Source organism: Diadema antillarum, unplaced genomic scaffold (assembly GCF_040938485.1).
Source record: "Diadema antillarum isolate AM-2024a unplaced genomic scaffold, OU_Dant_1.0 scf00000026, whole genome shotgun sequence".
NCBI classification, from domain to species: domain Eukaryota; kingdom Metazoa; phylum Echinodermata; class Echinoidea; order Diadematoida; family Diadematidae; genus Diadema; species Diadema antillarum.
Genome location: NW_027270915.1, coordinates 772,252 through 799,846, shown reverse-complemented (window position 1 = coordinate 799,846; position 27,595 = coordinate 772,252). Strand labels below are relative to the sequence as shown.

At 38.4% G+C, this 27,595-nt stretch overlaps 1 protein-coding gene across 1 annotated transcript; it reads right to left on the bottom strand.

Moving 5' to 3' along the window:
• Positions 1–1,963: 1,963 nt before the first annotated feature.
• LOC139734663 (serine/arginine-rich splicing factor 10-like) lies at positions 1,964–25,808 on the bottom strand. Its single transcript, XM_071645454.1, has 6 exons — positions 25,756–25,808; positions 22,280–22,581; positions 19,807–19,932; positions 4,651–4,677; positions 4,103–4,171; positions 1,964–2,269 (listed from the first exon to the last, which is right to left on the bottom strand). Exons 2-6 carry the CDS (start codon positions 22,492–22,494, stop codon positions 2,104–2,106), a joined length of 603 nt encoding a protein of 200 aa, XP_071501555.1. The 5' UTR covers positions 22,495–22,581; positions 25,756–25,808; the 3' UTR covers positions 1,964–2,103.
• Between the last annotated feature and the right edge of the window lie 1,787 nt (positions 25,809–27,595).

Here is a 27,595-nt window from a genome sequence, read left to right as displayed (position 1 = left end):
TTCTATTAACAAAGTGTATGAGGACATTTCCGTGTGCTGTTAAATTCGCGATCCAACTACGATTCACAAAAAATGAAACCCTCGCTACAATAACAGCTTTATATACAGTACTTTATTCTTGCTTCTAGGGTTGGGAAATAGTGATGAAGTACCATGACTCAATATGCCTTGCTCTGCACAAGGATGGACAAAAGTAAAAAGAAGGAAAGTTTGCCTCGTCATGTCTCACCAAAACCACGTTCATTATATCCACACATCTTCAACAAGAAAAAAGTCAGCTTTAGTCTGGGATGATCACGGAAACATAGAAGGAATCAAAATTACTTGAAGCAATGCCTACATGTAATATTCTAAAAATGTTGCACGATTATAAAACCATGGACATTGTGAGTCTTGCATAATTCATCGCACACATGCTGCCTTGCTGTTTGCAAATAAATCATTGTCAGAAATTTCATATTTTCAAATGGTTATCCTGCTAAAGAATGGGCCACCAATAGGACATCCATTAATAATATTTTTAAACAAATAAAAAGCTGTAAAGTTAAAAAAAAAATCACACCCTTGCCACTCACAAACGAAGCCCAGCTACATTTGCCGAACTCACAAGGTAAAATATATACAACTGGACTTTTTCTTTTATGGTAACAATGCATTACCGTATATAGGCACAAGGTCCCAACAAAGAAAGCCACCCTCAAACCATATCTCAACGATAACAATTGCTGCCAAAAAAAAGAACAATTTCACAAATATTGAAACTTTACCATATCATCATTTTGTGCGTGTGTGTACGTGCGGAAAGTCTTGAGCGACTCTGTCGCAATGTTTCTGCCTAAATTTTTGAAGTATACACGATCCGCAATTTTGTCAAAATAGGACAGTTATGAGTATAAACGCACGCAACAAATGCTAATCAAAATATATTCGCATCTATATCACTTTACCGGAGCTTTAATTAAATTTTCTTTCCTCCTCTGCATGCTTCACTTAGGCTCAGCTATGATTGGTTTTGACCACACGGCACATTTTTTGGACTACTCAGGAAAGTCTCATCCCGGCTTATTTTGCCTCATTGAAGCATAAAAGCCACCATAGGGAAACACTCTTATTGCATGCTGTAGGAAGAGTCTGTCATTAAAGAGGAGTAATTGACCACATACTTGGACTTTTAAAAAAATTGCTTACTTCGGATCCTTACAGTAAGTTCATAAATGAACATTCAACTGGAGCCAGCATTCCTTATATCGACAGCTGTGGATGTGTTACCTGACACGATGAAGCTTCTGTGATACAGCACAATAAATTTGGCAGGTGCTTTGGAGTTGACTTGTCTATAAACGTTGAGGACAAGCTACAACATACCAACCTAACCTTTAAATATTCCAAGATGCATTTCTATTTGGATTGGTTGTCAAAAACAAAGAGAGAGAGGAAAAGAAAAAGGGGGGAAAAACTCCAAAATTTGCTAGACAACTGTGCAAACTATCCACACCAACAGTAGAGTGTTAAGAGACACAACAAAGAAGCAATGTCTGGCAAATTTTTACACTTCATTTGAAGCCAGTACAAGCTTTCTCCTGCCAGATGTTTTAGTTAGTTCCACGACAGAAACACACAGTATACCTGTACACCAAAGATGACGCTTAATCACGCAGCAGCATGTGCCACGCACCTGCCGAAAAAAAACAAATTCTCCCTTAAGCTGTTATAAGTCAAGATGTTCTTCATAATTTCTACAAAAACTGTAGGCATCGAAACTGCGCAAGTCATCTGATAAACTGAAATTATCATCCAAAAATATGTTTATTATACAGACATATATAGATCATACATGTGATGAATTTAGTGAATAACGTCTTCGTTCTAGACCCATGATAAATCTGGTTCAATTTAATGCATTTGTGATAAGATTCGCTACCCTCAAAGAAAACACTCTCAAGTAGTAGAGCTGATACTCGCGGCAGATTTTAGATAAGACATTTTGAAGCAGCCATTCTTAATGTGATAGAGTGAACATAGATATATCACGCGGACATAGAATGATCTCTTTTGGTAAAACGAGCGGTGTTTGAAGAACCCTACTCCTCCCTAGAGACGACCTTAATCTGCCGTCTGCTCAATGCCGTTGTGATCATGGTCTCCCTTGTCTCCGGGGGAGCGGGAGCGGGAGCGGGAACGGTTGTAGCGGGGGCTCCTCGAGCGGGAACGGTCGCGGGAACGGTCACGGTCCCGGGAGTGGGAGCGGGAGTGGGAACGTGAGCGGCTCCTGTGAATCAAACAGATTTCGAGGACCATGTCAATCATCTCGTTCTAATCTCTGCTACGAACCACGGATTATGTATTCAATAAAACTGTGGTAGGCGTTAATCATTGGCTTGTTTTATCTCAAAATATCACACGAGCCTATATTAATGCAACTGCGACGGCAACATCAGACCTTCCCAACCTTACTGACTGACAAATATGCATGATTTGGCTAAAAATAAAGAAAGAAAGAGCAGTTCCCCTTGCCGTGTGCTGTAAAATTATCAAGACAATTAGGGAACTCCTATTGAAACAAGAGCGGGTATGGTCGAAATTCGAAACGGTTGGGAGGTCTGGAAACTAGAACTTGAAGAACTTGGATTTTCAAATAACTATTGGTTGCTTTTCAGGAAGTAATGTACCTTTCAGCACCTGAAATTGAGTATCACTGCCACATTTATTAAAGGGACATTCCAGACAATTTTCATAATTTCACATCATGAGATATAAATTGACAACCCCATGTATAGATTTGTGGAATTTATTGTGGTCCTTGAGCAGAGAAACAATACTTTGAAAAACCTTAAACAAATTACACTGAACAAGGATGATGACATATGAGGTTCACATATTTCAGAAATGTAGCAGTGTAATTTCATTACAATACCGCTTGCTTGCGAGTTCATCTGTGTATAATCTATGCATGCCTTCTTCTTTTGTTCTGCTTCCTTGAGCCCCAACTCATGCATTCTTATGGTGACTCTGCCCTGTCATCATCCTAGTTCATTGCAATTTGTTCTAAATTGTGAAAATATTCTTATTCTTCATCCCAATTATCACAAATTCTGAAACTCTGTCCTCAGTATAACTAATTTATAGTTGTTCAAATGTAAAAAAATCTGAAAATCATCCGGAGGTCTCCTTTAAAACCCTTCTTCAGGATGTGTGTGTGTGTGTGTGTGCATGTCAGATTTGGTTAGAAACTGAAATTAGTGGCATGTTGATGTGAAGGTAATAATCCTTGAAGTATATAAATAAAAATCACACATTAACGTTCTTGTTCACAAAGATTTGACGTTTATGACGTGTGAATTATTTCATTCTTGTTGTCAAAGTGACCACTGGTATGTTGACAAGAATATATGTGACCCGCTATAACAAAGGGATCCTGAAGTTGCTGACGGGCGAGCCAAGTATGGCCCAGAAAAATGCTATTTTCAGGCCTTTCCTTTGATCATTTAGCTTCGAAATTTCGGCAGATGATAGAAGATACATTAGACTACAAAATTATGTTAAAAACAGAAATCCGAACGTTTTGACAGATTCTGGTGATCTGACTTCAAACTTGATTTTCTCGGCTCACCCATCAGTGACTTTAGGATCCTTTTGTTGTAATGGGTCAAATATATTATCAAAACTGTGTTTGAGGCAGTGTGTGAAAATGTGTGTCTTGGCTTGGTTCATATCATCTCTGTATTACTTTTCTCTGCCATTTAAATTTAACAAATGGATGATCACATTTGTCCAACCACATGCAAAATTGTTTGATAACCACTGCTTCCTTTTATTGCCTAAAAATGAATATAGTACTGCTGGAGACACCAAGGCCCATAATTTTAACTACACTGTAGAAACTTCAGGAATTTGGCAGAGTACATTTGTTTTGACCAAAAATAAAAGAAAAAGAAGAGGAGAAATGAGGCTAGTAGTCATGTGGTGGATTTGATGCTGTGGAAGGATCCTAAAGTGACCATACAAAGCAGAGTGTCATGATGTCACAGTTGAGTCATTGTTGGCATTTTGAGCATTATTTCTTTTCTTGACTGACGATGGACTTTGAAGTGATGATACACACCTGTACCGTCGGGGAGCTGGTGATCGACGACGAGGCGACCTGCTACGGGATCGATAGCGCTTCGGTGACCTGGGAAGGGTGGAAACAAGTACAGAGGGCAAAATAAGAACAGAGGGCAACAAACTATTCATGGCAAAGAGAGCGGACCTTTCAACACCTTTCATATCGATTGAAATTTCCAGTTAATACAACAGTGAATGAATAACTACCAGTAATGCATAAATTGAGGAGTAAAATAAAAGTGCAATGGCAAATGCTATACTCATGATGACATGAAGAAATGCCACCAGAAAGACTTCAGTATTAAAATGCATGTCAGCTAAAAATATTGTTTTGTCCATGAGGAAAGAATGGGTCTGGGCAACCCTGCAAAAAGAAGACTACATGTCCATAAAGTGAGACCACTTCAGTTCCAAGTTTAGCTGATTGATATGGCAATGAAGAAATCAACCACATTCATGTGAACACTCCCTCCTCAAATACTAGTATACCCTGTTTTAAAATTGCCATGTGTGAAGCGGGTTGTGAAAATGCCTTTGTAGACATACCTGCTTCTACTTCGGCTATAGCTGTACCTACAGAAGTGAAATGAGAACAGAGGGAAAAATGTTAATGTTGCGGATCTCAACATTCTACCAAAAGTTCTCTACATGCCCATGAATGTGTGTATGCAGCGACAAAACACAGAACGTCTGTTGAGCACGCACACAGTCAAATTGAGTGGGCATTATAATCAGGTGTAACTCAAGTTGGACAAAGTCCTAGACTCATGCATGCCACAAGTACTGTACGGACAACCGTGGGGTTTCCTATACTGTATACGCCGTTATTTTCGCGAGGGTTTTATTTTCGCTAATTTCGCGAGCTTCGGGCTGATCGCGAAATTAAAGACACGCGAAAATATTACCCCGTCATACATTATGTGCAAATTGATGACAAAATGCATCCAACGCTGGCTGGACCAGAACGCGACTGTTACATCGGCCAGTACGTACACATACTATATAGAAGTACGTACGCTACGGTGCGACCGATTGTGGAAGTGCAGTACGATGCTACATGTGCATTAAAATCTCTGTGCTACGTTACCCTACGCGAAAGAACACCGGCTCGACGTGGTTGGGTACACGGATGAGGCCTAGGGATGCATGTAGCCCGACCAGACGCCGTGTGCGCAGGGCCGTGCAGACGCCATGCGCAGCAGTGTAGCTAGCGCGACACTTGTGTACAGCGACAGGGCCGTGTATATAGGATGCATGTAAAACTTTCGCTAGCGCTTGCGCAGCTCTGAAACTTTGTCGTCTATTTGTTGCAACATTTGGTAGGTACTAGCTTAGTACTTGTGAATGCCGTAATTGTTTCATTTTTAAAATCTCCTACTGTGTCTTTCCTATTTTCATGTTTGGGAGTCACAATGCAAATGGAAAAACGTTACGAGTACGTTGGCAAGTGTTTGAACGTGTTTCTCGGGCTTGGCAGTAGACCCTACTATCAATCGCGAATTTAACAACACGCGAAAATGCCACTGATACCATGATTCGCGAAAATATCTGTACGCGAAAATATTGGCGTATACAGTATTTTGGAGGCTGACTACAGGTGAATACTTTGATGATTAAATCATCAATATTTAGATTACAGACATGCACAATAGCCTCTATTTAACGTATGATGTATCAAATGTGTAGGCGCACGATAGAGTATACAAAATGTACGTTGTAGTTCACTGTGTAAAATCAGACACGAAAATACAGTGGTAGCACGATCTTTCCTTATTGCACTTTATGAAAGATGATTTGCACAAATAATCTTTTTGCCAGTCAAGCAGTTATCCTGAGCAATTAATTCCAATTATTATTAAAGTTAAAGACAATTACAAGCCAAGTCCCCATTGTGGTTATATTGAAGTGAACATTAACATTATCACCACTGTCTTTATTAAATAACAAGGATTATGATAATTACTCAACACATTGTCAAATATTTCATAAATCAGTCATCTTTTTGAGACTTTAAAGAAACATTTTCGACATAATAATCAACTGACTATATTTAAGTAAGTTTGCAGTTTTTTGTTACAAAGTTTACTAGCAAGCAAGCAACTTGGCTATACTTTCTGTCCAGAAAAAGAGAAAAGAAACAACATCAAACAACCAACATTCATTGCATGAACTGCAAAAAACTGCAAAACTGTATCATCGTTTTTATTAAAAAAACTGTGTACTAGACATTATTGAACAAGCACTGTCTGCTATTAAAAAGCAACCTTTCTGCCTTTGGAAGCTGGGAGAAGAAAGGAGCCAACAGGTGTTGGGCTGGGATGAGAGAGTTGCTTAAAGCCGATTGGTTGGGGCTTGTTGATTCTGAGAGCTGATTGGCTGGGGACTGGCTGATAGTGAATGCTGATTGGCTGAGACAGATGGTGGTGTAGATTCCCCCAAGGGGATGGTTGGGGCGCTGGAGAAGCCTGAAGGCTGAGTCAAGCTGTTGAGACTTTGAGCTCGACTAGATTGGGGGGAGGGTGAGTTGACTTTTGGGGATGGATTTTTGTCTGTTGTAGAAGTTGTTGTTGGTGGTGGAGGTGTTGGTGTAGGGAGCAAGAGCCTCCATCAAAGACTTTAGAAGGCAGAGAGGCTAGGTTGTGTTGGTTGTGAGCCAGAGGACCCAGAGCTCTGATTGGGCGGATGGGATCATGTGATCGGTGGTGAAGAATCGTGGTGATGGTGTAGGTTGATGATGGTGGTGAGTAGGCTTTTGCAAAGTCTCCTGAAACAATGGCAGCAGAAACACTGTGATCAAGACGGTACACTTTACGACACACTCCTCCCTCCTCCGTGCTTTCACATCACTTTCCACATATAAAAACAAATTATGATCATACACTGTTTTCACTCTCACATATACACACTGAAAAACAAAGACCTCTTTCCTCATTGTTCTCACAAATATTGTCATCTATAGAATCAATGCGAGAACATCTAAAAGTTGCATCAAAAGCCCCAAAACGCAGATGACCAACTTAAAACAATTCAGACCTTTCTCAGTGTAAAGAGTGTCTTAATTGGTTTGAGGTTAATTGTGAAAACATTTGCACAAGAACTGCATGGCTTTACATCAGAGTGCTGTCAATCTTATTCATGGGACAATTTAATTGCATTTTAGAGTAAAAAGCTCATCAGTATTGGAAATTCAACTGAATTTGGTGTTAAACTTTTTATCTCAATACAAGAATATTTTACCTCCGCTACGAAGACTGTACAACGTGTAGCATTGAAAGCTGAAAATTCCGGAGGTAAATATCTTGTATTGAGATTTAAAAAAAAACACCAATTAACACCAATTAACACCATTTTCAGTTGAATAATTGCATTTGGTAATAATAAATTAGAAAAAATGACATCTAATGAGAATGAAATCCAATGTAATATCCTGCTTTCCACAAGCTTGGGACAGGGAGAAAAAATGAAATATTGATTTATAACAACACAGAGCAAACAAAAGGTGTTATAATAAAGTTAATCATTTTCCCACTGGCTTGTTAAACAAATAAAACCAATCACATAAAAAAAACCAATCATACCATGTCTGTAACAATCTAGCCCTACATCACCTTCACTCACAGTCATCATGGCTAGTCTACTACTACAACTTTACGTGATACTGTACGTGATATCTTTTGTCTTATTTTCATGAAACTTCTTGGAACCATTCTACTTGTCTGACTTCAATCTATTCAATGAAAGTTGACTTTAATGCCCCATCATATCACTTCAAATCTGGGCAATATTTAGCAAGCCGTGCTGCCATACGGGTATCAAATCCTTACAGCATTCTGTACTGAGAGCGGGGAACATGTATATTACATCCTGGCGGAAAGATATTACATCTAATAACTTGTATGTATTCAACAGCTGTTCGCAGCTTAATTTTTCACTTATTAACAGGCTTATGGATATTTGAGTAGGTGCTGTAGGGTACAGTACAAGCAGTGTACGTGTAGGTGTTATGATAGGGTAGATTTCAGGAAATTAATATCTGTTACGGAAATATAAGCTCTGTTATGTAGCTCTATGGGCACCATACAGGATAACAGCCAGGTTTGTTTTCACAGGAAAACATTGAGGTACAATGTACATCCTATGTACATCATTTTAAAACTGTCATGCTGCATAGACATGAAACATGGGACAAAAGTCCAGGGCATATTGAGGCCTTCTTGAAAAAAGAAACATCCAAACCTGGTGACAAACCTTTGTATCTCAAATGTTGGTACAAATCACTTTTTTTTTCTTTTTTCTTTTTTTTTTTTTGGGGGGGGGGGGGGGGGGAGGGATTTAATTATCAGATAATCAGTCAAGTGATGTCCTGTCTAAATCCTAGCTAAATTTGTATCTTTCATGTACTCCCAAATGAAGCCATCAGGGCATGTCGGAGGAAATGTGATCCCATTTGTTATAATGCCAGGGCTGCCATGTCTTTTTGGCTCTCCTGAACAAGTCATTTTTTAGATATGACGTTTTGCCGCTTCAACAGCAGTTTATCAATGCACACTTGTGAATACAAAGGCAAGGTACAATTTTACTAGTACAAAGTACAAAGTTCTACGTGTACATGTCTATATGGTCAGTTTTACAGTAAAGGGTGTAACTTTGATGTGGCAAGGGTCAAAAATTAAAGTTGTGTTTCCATTTTTATTTTTGCCTTTATTTTATATAGGAATGTCTATATTTTCAATATTTTGTCATTCCAGAGCTTAATTCTTAGGCTAAATATGAAAAATGAAGTGACTATTATGGAATTTTAGATAAATTTAGGTAAAAACAACAAGAATGTTTTGGTCACCCACAGCAACCAAATGGAGATAAATGGTGGATGTAATGCAACTTTTCATTTGCTGTGAACATATATTTGAAATATCAAAACACTTTTCCCCCAACAGATATTCGCTCTTGCAATTATTTGGATGTGAACTTCAAATTCCAAGGTAAAAATGGTACCTGACAAACTATTTTTAAGTTAAAAGAATGTTCTAGAAGCAAGAGCCACTCTAAACATAGGCCTAAATTATCTCTTGGTAGCAAACATTTATCAACCCAAATCCCAAAGAAATTCGATTATTTTTGACAAAGTTGAAATTTTCAGACTTGTGAGTTTCGGAGGCTTCAGTTAACAAACTAGTGTGTTTCGGAGGCTTCAAAACTGCTAACACAAAGTTCTAGTCCTGTATTCACTTAAAATAATAAAACTATAGTAAGCAACTATCACTACATGCTAGAATAACAACAGGGCATCAATAAAATGTGAATAACAGTATACAGATGTACATTTTATAGCAGTGCATAATGTTTACCCTTCATACAAATTGTACTTAATATTATAAGGAAATTGGCTTCCACAAAAGTGAATAACAAACTGTGTTCACTTTGAGCAATGCTCAGTTCGAATTTATGACACTACATGAGGCAATATGATTCTAAAGGAAACTGCAACAGTAGCAATAAAAGTACACTGATTAGGAACATCATTTTTTTTTTTTTTTTTTTTGCGGCTTAAAGTTAGCAGCAACGCATGTTTCGGAGGCTTCATCATGACTGTTAACATGCAAAAATAGTCCATTTTAAGGTGATATGAAGTACATTAATGCAGCTGATTGTTTCCAAATAACTAACAGTGTTGTAACATGTAAAATAGTATTTATTTGTATGCAGAAAAAAGACTTTCCAACATATATGTTAAGAGACAAAGAAAATTATTTTAAATCTTTATGCTCAATAGTATACATACACTGTATTTGCATATCCATGACTTTGGCAATGCAGAACATGATTAGGCTACACACATGTACAGCTGTATGCATTTGTCAAACTTTTCATCATAATGCAGTAAGAATTACTTTCAATGAGTTAGAACTGTAGCTATAGACTTAATGCAAAGATTATGTTTGCTTGCTTTATAAGTGCAGTTTGTGGGATGTATATTGACATAAACCACCCATCATAATAGTTTTATATACATGTGAAATCAATTTCAACTGTTGATGAGAAAGGGATAGAAAATAGACTATGTGATGGCATGACGGTTAGATTACAACATAGCATTGTAAAATATAGAAAGGGGGAAAAAAGGCTTATAAACATTCTTTTGCATATGGACCATGCCTGATATCCCCTACTATAGCTATCAAATGCAGTGATCATGGTCATAGAACAGCAATCTTAAACACCGATCAGCCATTCCATGTAAGGGTCATCATCAAACTGTCATCATCAAAATGGAGTTGGAATTATAATCAATATATTGGTGATATTATCATGGAGCTCAATAGAAATTGAAATGGTCAAGATCCCATTCATCTTTTTGAATCGCCTGTTGAAAAGATAAATGTACCCCTACCCTACCCATGACTGTGTATGAATTTGAATTAAAAAAAAAATGTTGACCAAATGTATAGTTCCCTATAATATATGATAGTTAGAATTTTACTTTCTTTTTCTGTGGTATACAAGTCACCCCTGTTTCATATCATTTTGTTTTGTTTTTTTTATTCTTCAAAGGCTTCTTTTTTTATAGTTATTTTATAAAATTCCAGTTTGTGTGACTCCTGTGACAGCTAGGAGGCCTGCTTTTGAAGGTACGCATTGAGAAATTGCTAACAGAACTTTTACTGTTTCTAAAAATGACAACCTTTTTAGCAAAAAATTAAAAAGCAGCAAATGTGTTTAAATATTTAAGTTTGTTAGAAACCCACAAGTTTGTTTTAAATAGTATATAAACCCACAGACTACAGTTTTAACCCTTTGAATTTCAAAATAGTTAGGGGCTTGTAACTTTTTCCAGAAAAGCCAGGACTAAACAGATTACTGTATACGCTATATATTTCGCGGGGGTTTTATTTTCGCGAATTTCGCGAGTCGGGAGCTATTCGCGAAATTAACAACACGCGAAATTAACAACACGCGAAAATATTACCTTCCAAAATGAATCCCTTGCCTTGATGATACGAACATTTCAGTACTAGTATACCATCTCACGGCTTACCGAACAGAGGCATACTGGCTAAGCTTGTTGACGTACATGGCATGTCCACATCTACTTACGAATATTGTAGAGAGCCAATCCATTATCGCAAGGGGACTTGTCAGGAACCTAGCGCGATGGACTTAGCCACTTCAAAAATGTTGAATTCTAACTTACTAGTTCGCAGAGTTTGGTAAGTTTTTTTCATGCAGTGTATAACTAGTATTATTCTTATTTGCTAGTAAGTCAAAAATTCACACTTTCTTTGCCACTTCATATTTTCTCTAGTCCCCCAATCGCGAATTTAACCACTCGCGAAAATGTGTGACAGCGGCAATTCGCGAAAATTATAGCGTATGCAGTATAAAGATTTCAATCATTTCAATATTGTTCTTCATGAACATAACTTCTCCAGTCACCCACCCATGTAAACTACATGTACCCCATGGCAACAGGCTATTTATAAGTAGAGGTATGTCATTTATAAACAATCCTATCCCAACCATTACTGTCCATGTACTGCACTGAGAACTACATCCGCAAACATGTCATAGAGTCTCACACATGTATGCGAAGAGATGTTTCGTAACACAAGTTACATTCTGTTTAATCAAAAATAGTCAAGTGGTCACTGCCAGCATGATAAAGTATGGAAAATAGGGTATAGTATCAAGATTGTGTTGCACCTAGCATGCATCAAATCTGACATACAGATTGACATGAAAACCTGTCTGAATGAAGTAATCAAATGTCAAAATTCCAAAACAGTACCCTGTGATCCAAGTCACACCACAGAAATGATAATCTGCAAGATGTTACATGTAGCTATTTTCAAATCCAATCACAAATTTATTGATTAATTACTTTCCTCCAAATAAGTATTGGAAATGAAAGCCAAAGAACTTGTTAAGAAATGGAAAGCTGAAAAAGTCAAGATTTTAGTATGGCAAAAACAAATGCCATGTGAGTAACAATGGAATGGATTTGTCAATGGGTTATAAATGGACATGTAAAAGATTGTGTTTCGAAACTATTACACTCAGATGATAGTGAGTCGAAAGTGTAAAAATCCAAAAAGTATTTCCCACCATTTGCTCTTGATCATGCATAAAAGATACAACCTTAAATTCAAAAGTAATATATTTCTTTGTGCAAATAGTTAAGTGTATGCTTCCCTCTTGAATAACCATCTATTAAAGTCCTTGAATCTTCAGGACAGGAATAGTGTTCAGTTCTTTAAAAAATAGTGTATTTAACACTAAATAATCAAGTAATTGTTTGGTCTTCATTAACAAAGTCTAACCAGTCAAAAGAGTGATGCAAATATGGTCACAACACTTCAACTTCTCTCAAGAGTAAAAATGAGTTATCCAACTTACGAACATTGATGTATCCACAACTACTTGCTTTGTTGCACTACTGTTGCATGATGTGGGCATGCACGCAAGCTGGAAGTCACTTTCATTACTCACAATATCTAGCCTGTTCCATTGTTTCAAAAGGAAACCTACAATATAAATGCTTTTCATACATTTAAACAACTATCTACACCTTGCTTGAGGAATCATTAAGTCTCATTCAGTCCAAACAGTTGTTTGATTGACTTAGAATTACAAAATTGTAATCAAAACATTCCATTTACATGCTGTTAACATGAAATGAAGCCTCCGAAACATCTGGAAAATTAATTTGGTATGCCGTATGTTTTTATGAAAATCATGTATGTTATGTAGAAAGTGATGGGTAAATTGTGTCTTTTTTGGTTGAGATACACTGTTTAAACATATTTGTGGGGCAACATCCTCATCTGCTAATATCTTATTGCTGAGTGAAAAGGTGAGTTATGTGTGACACGTCTGCACTGTTTAAGAAAAATAGGTAAATTGTATAGTAAATCTATATTGGTGAGTGAACAAAGCAGCCAGAAAACTGAATGTGATTAAATATCTTTAGATATGTCATAACCGATCATTGGGTGGGTGAACAATAAATCTAATTTGATTTTGTCCAGAGAAAATCACAAAAATGCAGTGTTAACATCCTTTTGAAGCCTCCGAAACCACTTTTTCTCTATAAAGTGTATTAGCTCAAAAAATTATTGCAGTATCATAATGTTTTTATTATTTTTGTTGTCTGTCCATCTCTGTTGATGATTTCATGGCATAATTTGGGGCAGACACTCAAAGAATTTATCAGAAATGTCAAATTAGATTTTTTGCTGTTTCGGAGGCTTCAATGCGTCTCGGAGGCTTCACGTGTTAACGGAAAATTTGTATTGTCTCCTATTTTCAGAGAGTTTGGCGGATCTTAACTATTTTTGGTCTATTAGGTTAGGGCCCTTTATCCTACATTTTGACATATAGATTAGGTTGCTTCTGTTATCTATATTCATATTATTTGACTAAACACTTTGTTTCGGAGGCTTCAAAACTGCTAACGGAAATTTCACTTGATGGAATAAAATTATCGCAAAATTTCAAATAGCCCTAGAATCAAGTAAACTTTGATGTAAGTCTAAAGTTTAGCTGTGCCTTACTATTTTCAGCATAAAAGAAAGTAACCAAAACACATCCACTGATCATCACTGTCCATCAAAGTTTGTAAACAATTGTTAACGGAAAATGAAGCCTCCGAAACCTCAAATTTGAAGTCATAGTATTCTAAAATAAAGGGCCAGATACAAACCAAACTAATTTGGTCATTTCAATTGACCATACAACTATGCTTTTAACATAAAAAAATAGATCTCTGCAGTTGCTGTAGAAAATTATTAACATTTCAAAAATGTTATATAAATTTCAATGCAACAAAATAGTCATTTTTAGGGTACATATATGACTGTCAAAACAAAACGCATCAATACCTGGACCTGATTATGCTACCCAAGGTGGCTACTCATAAGGTGACTCACATGGGAAAAAATCTTTGAGATCTGTAAATCTATGCGTTCAGGGTGGGCCAAAAGGCTAAAAATTGAAAGTTACACCCTTTACCGTAAAACTGACCATATATGCTGTGTATAATGACATTGTCCCACCGATGCATCGCGGTGGGCCTCACCATACGCGCATAATAAGCGAGGTCATGATATTTTGATTGATTGTCAGACATATTGGATTCTTGGCGCTCTACCACGGCTGAGTCAGATCAATTTAGGGAACTAATAATCATGCAGGAAGAGGTTCATCAATATGACAAAGGAGAGAACCTCCAATATTTTATCATACAGCATCTACATTGTACACTGCATGCACAAAGAAATCACTGTGATAGTCACTAAAGGGATTGTATAGTTTTGGTTCAGACCTACATTGTAAATTCTATGTTTCTAGGATTGTTTTGGTAAGATACATGTAATACAATTGTATGAAACCTCTTCGAATATGAAATATGAAAAACAATTCATTTCAAGAGGGATTTGACATTACATTGATTTGATGAAAATTGGTTTTGTAATGGCTGAGATATCCAAAACAGAGCAATCCTTATAAAAAAGGGGGGACCCACCGCTTATTACGATTGCTTTGTTTTACTGTTTTTGGATGTCTCAGCCATTCCAAAACCGATTTTCATCTAATAAACTTTAAATTTGTCTCAGAATGGTATGTTCTGTATAATTTCATAAGTGGTTTCTTGGTATCTCACAAAAAGTTAACTTTATGCATAATTCTCATCTCCACCAACACTACATTGTATACCATCCCTTTAAAGTACATGAATGAAGTGTACATTCATGTGCCTAATCAAATTGTTGGCACAGAGTGACATGCCAGAATGTATTGCATGTATGCCCTAATAAAGTGACAATTCAAATTTATTTTTGCCACAAATAATGATGGCAATAGATGATATCAATCCCTATTTTCATTCTGTAAAATACCCCAGGACAGACAATATAAAGTATTAAAAAAAGAAATAATTTCTACTGCAAAACATGCACATACACAATAGCCCCAACCCAAAAACATAAAAACAAAACTTGTAAGACTGGATTTCCCCTTTAATAGATTTTAATCCAAATATCTCCTTCCTATTGTGGCAGGATCTCCCTTTCTGAACACCAAATGCACTCATATTTCCTTTCACTGCTGAGCCAGGGCTGTAAAAAACACTGCGTTGTTCAAATAATAGATTTCGTCACAGACTCAACCTGGCTCCACTAAAATTCAATTTCTATAATCACTTGTGTGATCAAGATTCCAGTTCAGCTCTGCAGTGAGTAACTTGCATGACACTATAAAAAGAAGAACAAGCCGTGGAATATGTTCCTTCTGCAAGTTACAATGCCATTTCTTTCCCTTTAAAAAAAAAAAATTGTTGACCTTTACATTGTACATGTGAGAGTGTCAGGATGTTTTTTGTTGTTTGCCTTTTTTTTTTTTTTTTTTGGGGGGGGGGGGGGGGGGGGGGGGGGCAACAGCAATTAAAAAACAAAGAATCTTTTTTCAAGGACAATCTTCTACATGACTAGGCCTGCATGTTGTATACAGCACACCCAATCCAGCACAGGCTTACAACCACACTAAAGATGCAGTCTACATGTACATGTAGCATGACATTCAAAGATTATTTTGACCTTCAAAGTTCATGGCATTGACAAGCTTATTTCAATTTTTTCCACTGTACAAGCTTCTTTTGATTGATTTCCAATGTGAGCATTTGTATTCAACTGCATACAACATGTGTACCCCACAGTGGGCATGCCTACATGTACCTACAGTGCAGTTCTGTAGGTCCACCAGGTTTTACACAAGTTTTGATAAAGAAAAATTTGATTTGCTACAATGTATCATGATTCTGCATCGTTGTGGGTGGTGAGAGAGTCTGGGTAACAGCTGACAATGGGCAGCATGCCACTGCCCAATGCACTGCATGTACAAACAAAAACCAAATTGGCCAGACTCTTTCGGATATAGGCCTACACCACTGGTTTTGGTCAAAAACCCTAATTGGGAAGTTTGCAGAAAATTTGATAATATTCTAAGGTCACATTTTTCTTTTATGAGGTCACAACTATTTGATCAAGCTTCACTATAGATCATATTTAGGAGTAGCGATCCCAGACCAATTTCACATTTTAACATGACAAACTCTCATCTTCTTAATTTCTCTCCTTTAGGCACTTAATAGGAACTGAAGTATCGGTTTCCTATACATGATGGTCTGACACTTGAAACACAGCCAGCATTTTCAATCTGAAAAATGGAGTGCAATACTGTACAGGTACATCTACTACAGTACAACACAGCTTTACTGTACAGCCTCAGTAAAGACATAAGTTCCAGTCGGGTAAAATGTACTGCATCTGCTAGATACACTGTATGAGGAGTTCTTCGTGAAAAAAAAAAAAAAAAAAAAAAAAAAACAGTACAGTTAGATACACATACAATGTACAGTGTACACAGAAGTACATACATGTAAACACACAGAGGTACACACGAGTGTACGTGGTCAAACACACACACAAACATAGAAAATTATGATACAAATGTACATAAACACACACACACATATCTGTAATACGAATAATGACACATACTCTCACACACAAAATGTACATTGAACACTATGCAAACAATACTGTAAAAGTGGATATTTTCGCACGACTAATTTTTCGCGCTTGGCCGGGCAAGAAGAGTTTCGCATGTTTTTGATTCCGCGCAATCAAGACATCACGCACAGGAACATATGGCAAGCAAAAATATTCGCGTGCTTTTATTTTCGCACTAGTTTCTGATTGCGCGAAATCTGCGAAAATTTCAACACCGTGAAAATTTCCACTTTTACAGTACATGATAAATGTAAATGGATGCAAATTTGTGTACTGTAATCTAAATCATGGATCAGCATATCAAGTTGTACACAGCCCCCACACAAACCCAGGCCCATCATCAGTTGGTAGCCAAAGCATTCTATCCATGTAAATTTACACATGTACACATGAGTGTCAGCTACATTGTTTGTATGACTGTAACACACAAAACTGGGGGGTAGGGGGATCCGGTATAAACAAAGAAAGGAATACGAAGGTGTCATCACTTTGGGCCCCCTACTTGTTTTAACCCGAAAGGTACATTGTGAGCTGAAGAAACACGGAAGTGGAAGGAGAGAGATATTAAAAAGCTGGAAACCTTTTTTTTTTCTACCTTGTTTAAAATAGCTCATGAAACCCGGATGTGCTACCCCCCCCCCCCCCCCCACTTTTGAAAACACTCCGCCAGCCCCGTAACATACACATGATGGTACAGTATGTAACACACACACATTACATTGTATACACACACATTGTACAACTGTCCAGTACAGCTTGTATATGTGCAGAGACTCCAACTCTCCTGCTTTCGACGGGAGATCTCCCGCCGGAAGCCCATTTTTGTAAAATCTCCCGTTCTCCCGTTTGAGATTTAATTTGTCCCGCTCTGGCTGTGTGTCTCCCGTTGGAAAGGATTTGCTCCTTTAATATGGCCATCATGTGTATGTTGAAAAATAAGCCTCAGATAGCATGAGAGAGCATCTAAAATCCCTAGAGCTGAACCCCGGCCGCGAGGAACTTCGCGCTTCGGGCACATCAACTTGGAGTCTCCCGTTTGCTAGGGGTTTCAGGCGGGAGAATCTCCAGATCAGAAGGTGCTTGAGGGTGGAGTCTCTGTATGTGTATAAACTCATCATTCTCTTTTTAGCTCTCTCTCCTCTCTTTTTTCTTTCACTTCTGTCAAGGATCTTTCTTTGCTCAATTCATGGCACACTGCAAAATTGCAAATGCAATAAGAATAGAACAAGAAGATGCCCTGGTATCCATGTGTTGACAGTATGTACATGTACATCACCTCACGTCACATCTTTTTCTAGACATTACTGCAGGGTCCTGACCCATCTCCTCCCCCTCCCCCCCCCCCCCCCCCCTTAAAAAACAGACAGGAATAATACTAGAAAAATAGATTTAAGACACACTTAATGGTGCATAGTCCCGGTGGGTGAGAGGGCACTGTTGGATGATACTGCCAATCACCGCTAGCATTGATGCAAAGATTGCCGAAGTTGAGTTGCTCACCAAGAGTTAAGCGCGCAGGTGTTGCTAGGTAACATCGCCTTTGTTGTCTTCTCTGCGCGCCACGCAGTCTTTAGTAATGCCAGGAAGCGTGCGTATGTGCTTCTTAGTACTTTGACATCACAAAAGAAGTTTGCTAAAGCTGCCATCCCCCTCAGCCGAATCATGAGCAGAACTGTGATCGGACCACTGACTACAGTGAATCGGACTTCTTCGGACTCGGGGAAATAGGCCAAAGCGTATTATTAGCGCTAAAGAGGAGTCGATAGCGTAGGTCTCTATACAACAGGAAACTTGCGCCATGTGCCCGCGTACGCATTTGACTAAACCACCGGGACCATGTGCCTTTAACATACACGACACTGTAGTAACATCCTTCAAATCTTGTCTTACAGTGCAGAATTTCAGGATTTTTACAACAACAGTTTATGATATCAAACACAGATCATGTAAAAAAGCATACTGTGTGCCTCAAACATTCCAACGCATAGTACAGCACGTTCAACCATGTATTAGAGCATTTTATGTCTTTCTAAAAAATGCATAATCTATACATTTTTAATGTTCTCTTTAATCATCATTAGTCATTTGTATTGAAAGTTGGGCTGGGGATAATCAAAATTAAGTACAAGACTGAAAATGAAAAGGGATACTAACACCTTCTCTTGTCTGGCTCGAATATTACAAATATCAGGCAATTTCACAACATTATTTCATATCATAAATTCTTTAGATTATTATTTTTTTTTTGGGGGGGGGAGGGGGTCCTACATGTAGCTGATTTTTCAAACATAAAATTACTCAAATAAAATTTAAAAAATAATCTAAATTTATATGTAGGTCCTATAAAACTCAAAACAATTTGATCCTTGCAAAACAAACTCGCTTTTCATTGATACACTGTAGCTCTAATTGAATACAGTATATCCGTATTTACCCAGACATACGGTAGGTATGCTGCAAATGATCCCTTCCAAGCAAGATTTTTATTATAATGATGGTGACTCTCTTATAAATAAAGACACGTTTTGAATCATTATTTAGGAGTATCAATGTGATAAAGCTGAAAGCCTGTCAATGGCTGCATATGGTAGTCAAGTTTGCTAGACAAAACAGTCACTGTGTTTCATAACTCCCTGGCCCCATTTCACAAAAGATGTTAGGATAGCAACTCTTGCTAGAATGGCAACTTCCCGTTATTGGCGTAGTAACAGCCATTCAGGAAGCTGGATTATTGTCTTTTTTTTTAATCATTATCATTATTATCGTTGTTACCATAGCTCAGCACAAGTTTCCATCATAGCAACTCTGCATGAAATGGGGCCCTGGTGTGTCATAACTACTTCTTGAGAGTCTGGCACAGCATATTTTTAGCATCAATCTCCTTTCATGATCCTACTTTATGTTTAAACACTGAATTGCAATAATTCTGATTGCTACAGTGGCAGCAAAAAGAGTGTTTATAGTGCTCATATCAACGGCTTTTTGCCACGGAGAGGCAATATATTCTTGGATGGCTCAGTGTTGATCTTTTTTTTTAATATATTACACAAATGACCAAAGGAGTAATCAAGAGGTAGCAACGTTATCAGTCTAGTGTGGAAGACTGTGGGGAAACAATGTTTGATTCGTTCCATACCTCGATCGTCCGTATCTTCCACCGCTGTATCGCGGCGCGACGTCGCGATCTCGTTCACGTCCACGGCTCGGCCGTCTGGACTTCCCGCTGGACATCTCTACTCGGACACGCCGGCCGCAAAGATACCTGAAGGAAAGCATTTGACTCTCAAAGTTTACTTTGGCACATACAATGTACAATCATATATAACCTTATACTGACATAACAAAAATGGGGTGAATGCTTTGTCCTGCGGTACAAATACAATGAGGTGGGTCTCAGGACCTTCAAACTTTATTGTATGCCATACTTTAAAACATGCACAAGATCCTATACCTCATCTCTTGAGTACAATGTACAACCATGTAGTGTAACTTGGAAATGCTTTATAAAGGATTCTTGGTGGGGTATACTTGTATACAATGGAGTTGAGGCCAAGTTACAGATGTATTAAACATTGTTCTTCTTTTTAATGCTACATGTACAAGTTGTACATGTACAGTACTAGCATAAAATTATAAAACGAAGACAGTTACTTTGTATTTGTGTAATGGCACATGGATTATGACTTTATCCACCTTCAGGAATATCATCAGTCTGAATGTCGTGTTCTCCTAGAGTCAGTACTTATCTATGAACAGAACAGATACTGTATGTCCCACTATGAAGCAAGCACAAGTAATATGCTGCCACACTGCAAGATGATCCATAATGGCCCTTTGAGAGGGCTAGAACAGCACCTAAAATTGCTCAATTTCCGAGTACATGTGTAGGTCAAATGGCATATCAAAGAGCAATGCACTATAAAAGAACGCTGCAGACCACAAATTTGGAATGCGATCCAAAAGCATTCACTGGCCTGTTGCCAATTTAACGATTACTAAGATGCATAATTGCCCCTTCCGCTAAGCCAGGCCGACTCTTGTACATGATAAAACATAATTTGGTATTTCCTAATTGCCGTCATACATTGTACATTGTATGTCTGTAGTTCTGCGGTATAACAAGTCATTGTACACATGCAGTAGCCATGGCAAATGATGACAAACACAACATAAACTTGTTACTGTTTTGAGGTCTCACAGGGGAGAAATCTGCTTAAATCTAATGTTTTTCTGTTTCGGTAATTTCTTGAAAGATCAGATTACTTCACATGCTTCTAAAAATGGATTACGACTGAACAATGCCTCTGGCGGCACCTCGTGGCTGAGGTATAAAAATGCCCAAGCAGCTAAATGTCGATCCAGTGAAATTGCCAAGGCATCTTTTTGAATATCTACAAGATGAATATAATTATGTTCCCATAACAAACCATATCCTAAATGCAGAGACTCCAACTCTCCCGTTTTCGACGGGAGATCTCCTGCCAAAAACCCATTTTTGCAAGATCTCCCGTTCTCCCGTTTGAGATTTAATTTCTCCCGCCCTGGCTCTTTGTCTCCCGTTGGAAAGGATTTCTTATATATTTCTATCAAATGTTGAAAAAATAAGCCTTAGATAGCACCAGAGAGCATCTAGGACCCTGGGAATTTCCCGCTTCGCACACATCAACTTTGAGTCTCCCGTTTGCTAGGGGTTTCAGGCGGGAGAATCTCCAGATCAGAAGGTACAGTCTGTACTTTGGGTTGGAGTCTCTGTAAATGGAATTTCTATGCTTGACTTTACTTTTTAAACTTCTTAAAGTTTACAGGGCTCGACACTAACTTTTTTTTCCTCTGGTGGCCATTAAAATCTTTGAATTTTAAATTTTGAAGGCCTGAAATGAAGGAAAATTATCTTTTTTAAAAAATAATTTTGAATATTAGCTGCCCAATCAGGCCACCAAATGATAGCCTTTTTTTTTCAGTTTGGAGGCCTGACATCAGATTTTAGTTGCCCTGTGGTCAATAAAGGAGAAGAAAGGCTGGGTGCAAATATTTTTAGGAAATATCAAAACATGTACAGAAGGACATGTACACCTCATTTGCATATAAAAGATGTATCAAAAGCTGTCGAAATTGGTCAAACACAAAAAAAATAATCACATCAATGGGTCCACATTGATAAAAATACAATTTTGCATTATTTGTACGCGCCAGATCTCAATTTCTGTACAGTAAAGGCAAAAAACAAAAACAAAAACAAACACACACACACACACACACACAAACAAACAAACACAAAAATGTTTCACTGTGAACCTCTGCAGACAGAATTCAAGATGAACGCCCACTGTGAAATTGTATACAGTGGACTCAGAAGTCCTGGGGACCTTTATTTCGTTATATCAAAATTTTGTGTAATCAAACAAATCAACAATTAAAAAAAAAATACAGCTGGTAATGCTACGGCCTAAATTTTGATTTCGTTGTAACTGGAATTTCGTTATAACCGGGTTTGTTACAACGGGAGTGCACTGTACTGACACCGATTGTACCAAAAAAGAAGAAAGAGAGAGAGAGAGAGAGACAGAGACGAGAATTAGTCTCCTCCATATAAATTCTTTGTTACTCACTTTCCATCGAGTCCTCTGACCGAATCATGTGCATCGCGGCTATCGACAAACTCCACAAAGGCGAAGCCCGGCGGGTTCCGCGCTATCCAGACGTTGCTGATCTGGCCGTAGTAGCTGAACGCCCTCTCAATCTCGTGTTTGGCAGCGCCGCTTCCCAGGTCGCCGACGTAGACCTTGCAGTCGAGGGGGCCATGATCTCGATAGTGGGAGGACATCTTGCCCTTTTCGCCCCGGGTACCAAAGTTGTATCCGTCCAGTTTTCGGATGAAATGAGACACACGCCTCCTTACGATTCTGTGAAGCTGTTGGCGACACAACAAGAACTAGTGACATGAATGGCTGTCTCAGAATCTTTTATCGATAATGAGGGAAAAGTCTCCTGTGTATTTTGCTGTAACATGAAGAAGTGCCTGTGGGGCCAACTAATAATTTTGGCAGTAGTCCAGGAATAGAGGACCTTTTTTTTTTTTTTTTTTTGTCTAGACTTCCTGTACACCCCCTTCAACAAACTATTTGTACATGTACTACAATTTGTACAACATCTCTGGCACATGTAGTGGCAATTCAAAAAAAAAAAAAAGTACACACACACACACACACACACAAACATGCTGGTAATACAACTCTAACTTGGCACGTATGTAGTTTCAATCATAACTGTATCAAACCAATACAATTTACAATATGAAGTCATACACTAGGACAATGCCAAAAATGACATGACATTGACATTTCTAATTAAACATCATTTATTAGCAAATACCTACTGTAATCTACAACACATTCAAAACACCGACAAAGTTATTCATATCAAATACTTAATTGAAATCTACGTAGTAGTCAATCACATATCAAAAGGGAAAAAAATGTTTTTTTCTATTTTTTTTTTAACCTGATTTTGTATGAAGATCTTTTTTAAAGAAGGAGGGAGTTGTTTTTAATGTGTGTGTTCATATCGGATACGGGTAAACAATTTTAGACAACATTAGATTAGAGTAACTGTAGAATTGTATCCCAAAACCCAACTGTGCACTACATATTGTGTAGTCACATTTTCTTCTGGATCTGGATCAGAACGCTGCCGGACCAGGGCCAGGGCCCTGTTTTATGAAGAGATAAAATTGATTATGTAGTTGACTTCAACTATAAGTCTACATACATGGCAGCCTGCGTGGTAACGAAATGTAAAATTGATGTTATCTTTTGATAAAACGGGGCCCAGGAGGTACATGTATAGTGCAGCGGGGAGAGAGCGCACGAGACTAATAAGTTGTAGGGAAGGTGTTTTTTGTGTGTGTTTTGTTTTGTTTTGTTTTTTACTGCTGGAGATGGGCTGTCAATTACTCATGCTGGGAGGTTCTTGTCATTTTTTGTGCTTGGCTGGGTATTGAAGATAAAGTTCACATGTTTTATTGATTCCATGGAATCAAAACATGAACTTCTGTTCTGAACGTACGTGTAGCAAGCAAAAGTATTCCCATGCTCTTACTTTAAAATAGGTTCAAGAATGTAGCCAATATTTACACTAGCAGTGTGCACTCAATCAGTTGTTACAAGTGCGTCGCCCGCTACTACATACGCGCTGTCAATCCTGTAAACAACTTCTTGTTCGGGCTGCCAGCCGGCCTTTCTTGTGCATAACATGTGGCGTACGTACAGACTGTATACTCTACGTACTTACTAGTATACACTGTATGTGCGGGATTTCCGAGTGCGACATGCGTACATGTTTGGGACGAACATCTTCCGACATCTTGACTTTTGAGCGAGTGCTACATGTAGCTGACTGGTATTGACCCACGAAGGTACATGAAAAATGCTGTTAGTTTTCGACCCATTTTACAAATCAAATAAAACACCTTAAGCTCGTGATGTTTAATAGTGGAGATGCAGCTCACTCTCGGGTATTTACAATGTAGTGCAACATGCACGAGGCGAAGCTGAGTGCATGTTTCACAATTGTAAATACCCTCGAGTGCGCTACATCTCCACTAACGCACTCTCACCTGTGTATTATTTGTATATTATCGCACTGGTTTCTGGTTCCGCAAAATGCGCAAAAATTTCAACACCATGAAAATTGTCACTTGCACTTGCAGCACACCAAAGCCATCACTTCAAATTGCAAAAGAATCTACAATTTGTACACTGCACTTTGCTTTGCGCGAAGTTTGCGGTCACTAAATCTACTCACCTTGCAATTGCGAAAAGAAACAAAAAAAGTAAATTTATGATAAAGATGCTGAATGGTTAATTTCATCAGGGGGTGTTTCATCAATTTCCAACAGTCAGTCTCTGACAATTTCAGTAAAATCCTTGGTTTTGATTGGATGAGATGCTCTTGTCACCGACTGTTTCTATGCTTTAAATTTCATCACAAGTGTGCCAATAGTATGGTACAACTTTATTTTCGCACTGGTTTCTGGTTCCGCTAAATGTGAATAAAATTTCAACTGCATGAAAATTTTCACTTTTATACAAAATCTGTAACGGTAGTATTCAATGGTAAACCCAGGCCATAGATCCATACACTTGTACCTTCAATTGCAAAAGAAGCTACATGTACATGTACTACATTGTACATGTGTACACTGCACTTGGGCATCATCGCGAAATAGGTCCACACTCCATTCACTGCCGTTCATATCATCATAGCTGGGGACTTCTTTCATTCAACCTCCATACCATGGACTTTGCACTAGTGCTAGTGGAGACGCACATGCAGAACGAGAGGGGACCGATATCACGATTTGGCCGCACTTCACTTGGCTTTGCTGTCACTAATGTAAATTTTTATATCTACTCACCTCGCAATTGCAAAAAGAGCAAAAAAGTAAATTTATGATTAAGATGCTGAACAGCTAATTTCATCAGAAGTGTGCCAAAGCAATGGTACAACTTTACAGTAGGTCAAGGATGACCCCCCTCCCCCCCCCCCCCCAGAAAGATTTCCGAGTCTCTTTCTGAAGTGAAAGCAACGAACGAGAACCTAAAAATTCAAACAAATGAAGCAGATCAGTGACTAAAGTCTGGAGTGCAAGCTGTTGAAAGCAAGGTGAATATCCAAGCTTTTTTTTGATCTTTTTTTACAGAGAAATCAATTTTATTCTTTTAATCTAGAACCTATTCTACCTGGACAGACAAGAAGATGGCAGTAGCACTGCAGCAGCAGCAGCAGCGCCGCGTTCGACGTGCATGCAGACTGTACATGTACAGTGTATGAAGCACGTCACACATTCTCACACACACAGCGACCTTCACGACTGGCTATCTCGTACCACGCAGACACACACGCCATATATCAACGACTGAATGCTGCCTCGATCACTCAACACAAATGCGCAAGTTATTTCAAATTACGTGCATCTAAACAGATATCAGATACACAAAGTGATGTAAATAGCTCTAGATATTGATATCGCTATATCAATCACTCGAAGGCTTGGAGGAATATTGATAAAAACGTCTGAACTTACATTGTTTCTGGGACTTCGTGCCAATCTTTAGGCAACGGACGCTCGATTGATCGATCGATCGGCGGATAAAGAAAAATGCCCCGCAAGGACGCCCTCTCCGACTATACGGTCGTGTGTTATGGCATGCATGCTGCAGCTGCCAGTGGTAGGGTGTTCAAAAAAGGGTTCCCTCAAAAAAGTAGTAGAAGAAGAAGGAAAAAAAAAAGGAACCGAACTTTATGTTTCAGTTGAATGGTTATGAAGAGTAGACTTATTAGTGTAAATCCAGAAAAAAAAAAGAATCAGATACTGTAGTAGAAAATTCAACAAAATAGGACATGCGTCATAAACATCTTCACGGAACAGTGAAAATGATTTCAAAATCAGAAATCAGTGAGCATGGTGAGGTGCTATACTGAAGATTTCCTTGCAAAAACCGATAAGTCCAGTTTTGAAGATTTTGAAGTACGGTCTCTGTCATAAAGTACAATATAATACCTTTTAAATGATATTTTGGTCACTACATGTAAAGGTACATTTTTGAATTTATGGTCAAAAGAAGCAAAACATGTTTTATTATTCTCTTTATTTTTCTTGACCTTTAATCGCAAATATCTCCATTTTGCAAATATTATGGACTTATCGGTTTTTGCCAACAAACTCTTCATTTGTAAGATTCCATTCTGGTAAACCATGAAATCAGACGGTTATGTTCAGTAGGGTTAATATAGTAAATCTTTATCTGCATCAATGAAAAAATCAGAATGTAGTCATATGACGCGATGATAGTGATAATCGCCTCATTTAGTTTCCACAGATATAAGGGCTTTTTACACTTGTAAATTTTTGCTTAGCCCCGGACCAACGGTGGGGCTAAGGGGGGGGGGGGGGGGGGCCCTTAGCCCCACCGTTGGTACGGGACTATCCTTAGCCCACTTTCTGTTTACACTCGTTTTTGCCAAAGTGGGCTAGCCCCACCGATAGTACGGTACGATCTGGCCCTGCAAAATAGCAGGGGTTAGCACCGCAATTGCGGTGCCAAGCAAGTGAGTGTAAACAGAACGAAAAAATAATCCTGGGCTAAGCGACGGAGACGAAGTCCGACCCTCACTGACCAATCAGAAACGAGGTAATCAAGTGCTGCCGGTGCGTGCGTGTACGTGTACAGTACACAGCGTAATTATGAATATTCATGTGGTTTGGAAAGTCTGGGGCTAAGAAATACGAGAGTAAAAAGGTCAGTTTTCTCCTTAGCCCCGGACAAGAGATAGTACGGGACTAATTGGCGAGTGTAAAAAGCTGAAAAAAAATTGGTACGGGACTAACGATAGCAGGCCCGTAGCCAGGATTTTTCAAGGGGGGGGGGGGGTGCGGTCACTAAAAAAACGGACCTTCGGTACCAATATGACGTTTTAAAGTCTCGAGGAAATTTGGTCTGTTGCATGCAATCGCGTTACGGTATTTCATCTAGGAAATAGTAAAAACTCATTTTGCCAGGAAGTTGCAAAGTTTAATTGTGTGAGAATAGTGATTTTCCTGGTGTTGTTTTAACTTTTATTCTTTCTATTGTATACCCGCGTTAGCAGGCCTGAAGCCAGGATTTTTAAAGGAAGGGGGGATTGCGTTAATTAAAAACGGTCCTTTGATACTGTCCCGGAGGGGTAGCGACAATTAAAAGGTGGACACCATGCTCATACATGGACTTTCAAAATGGCCCCTAAACGAGTAATGATCATATGATTTTTCGGGCCTTAAAAACAAGTATTCCTTAAATGTTTCCTGCACCCTAAAGAAGTACTTCATCATGATTGAACAATATACCATTTTCCCAAATTTCGGCCTTTTTGATACCCTTTGATTA

What these genes read in the sequence shown, in the direction of transcription:
- LOC139734663 (XM_071645454.1), bottom strand. Translation starts at nt 22,494, where the DNA reads ATGTCCTCCCACTATCGAGATCATGGCCCCCTCGACTGCAAGGTCTAC. An exon ending in GGAAGATACGGACGATCGAG is followed by an intron (nt 4,678 to 19,806) that starts GTATGGAACGAA and finishes TCACTTCTGTAG; the next exon opens with GTACAGCTATAGCCGAAGTA. An exon ending in CCAGCTCCCCGACGGTACAG is followed by an intron (nt 2,270 to 4,102) that starts GTGTGTATCATC and finishes TTTGATTCACAG; the next exon opens with GAGCCGCTCACGTTCCCACT.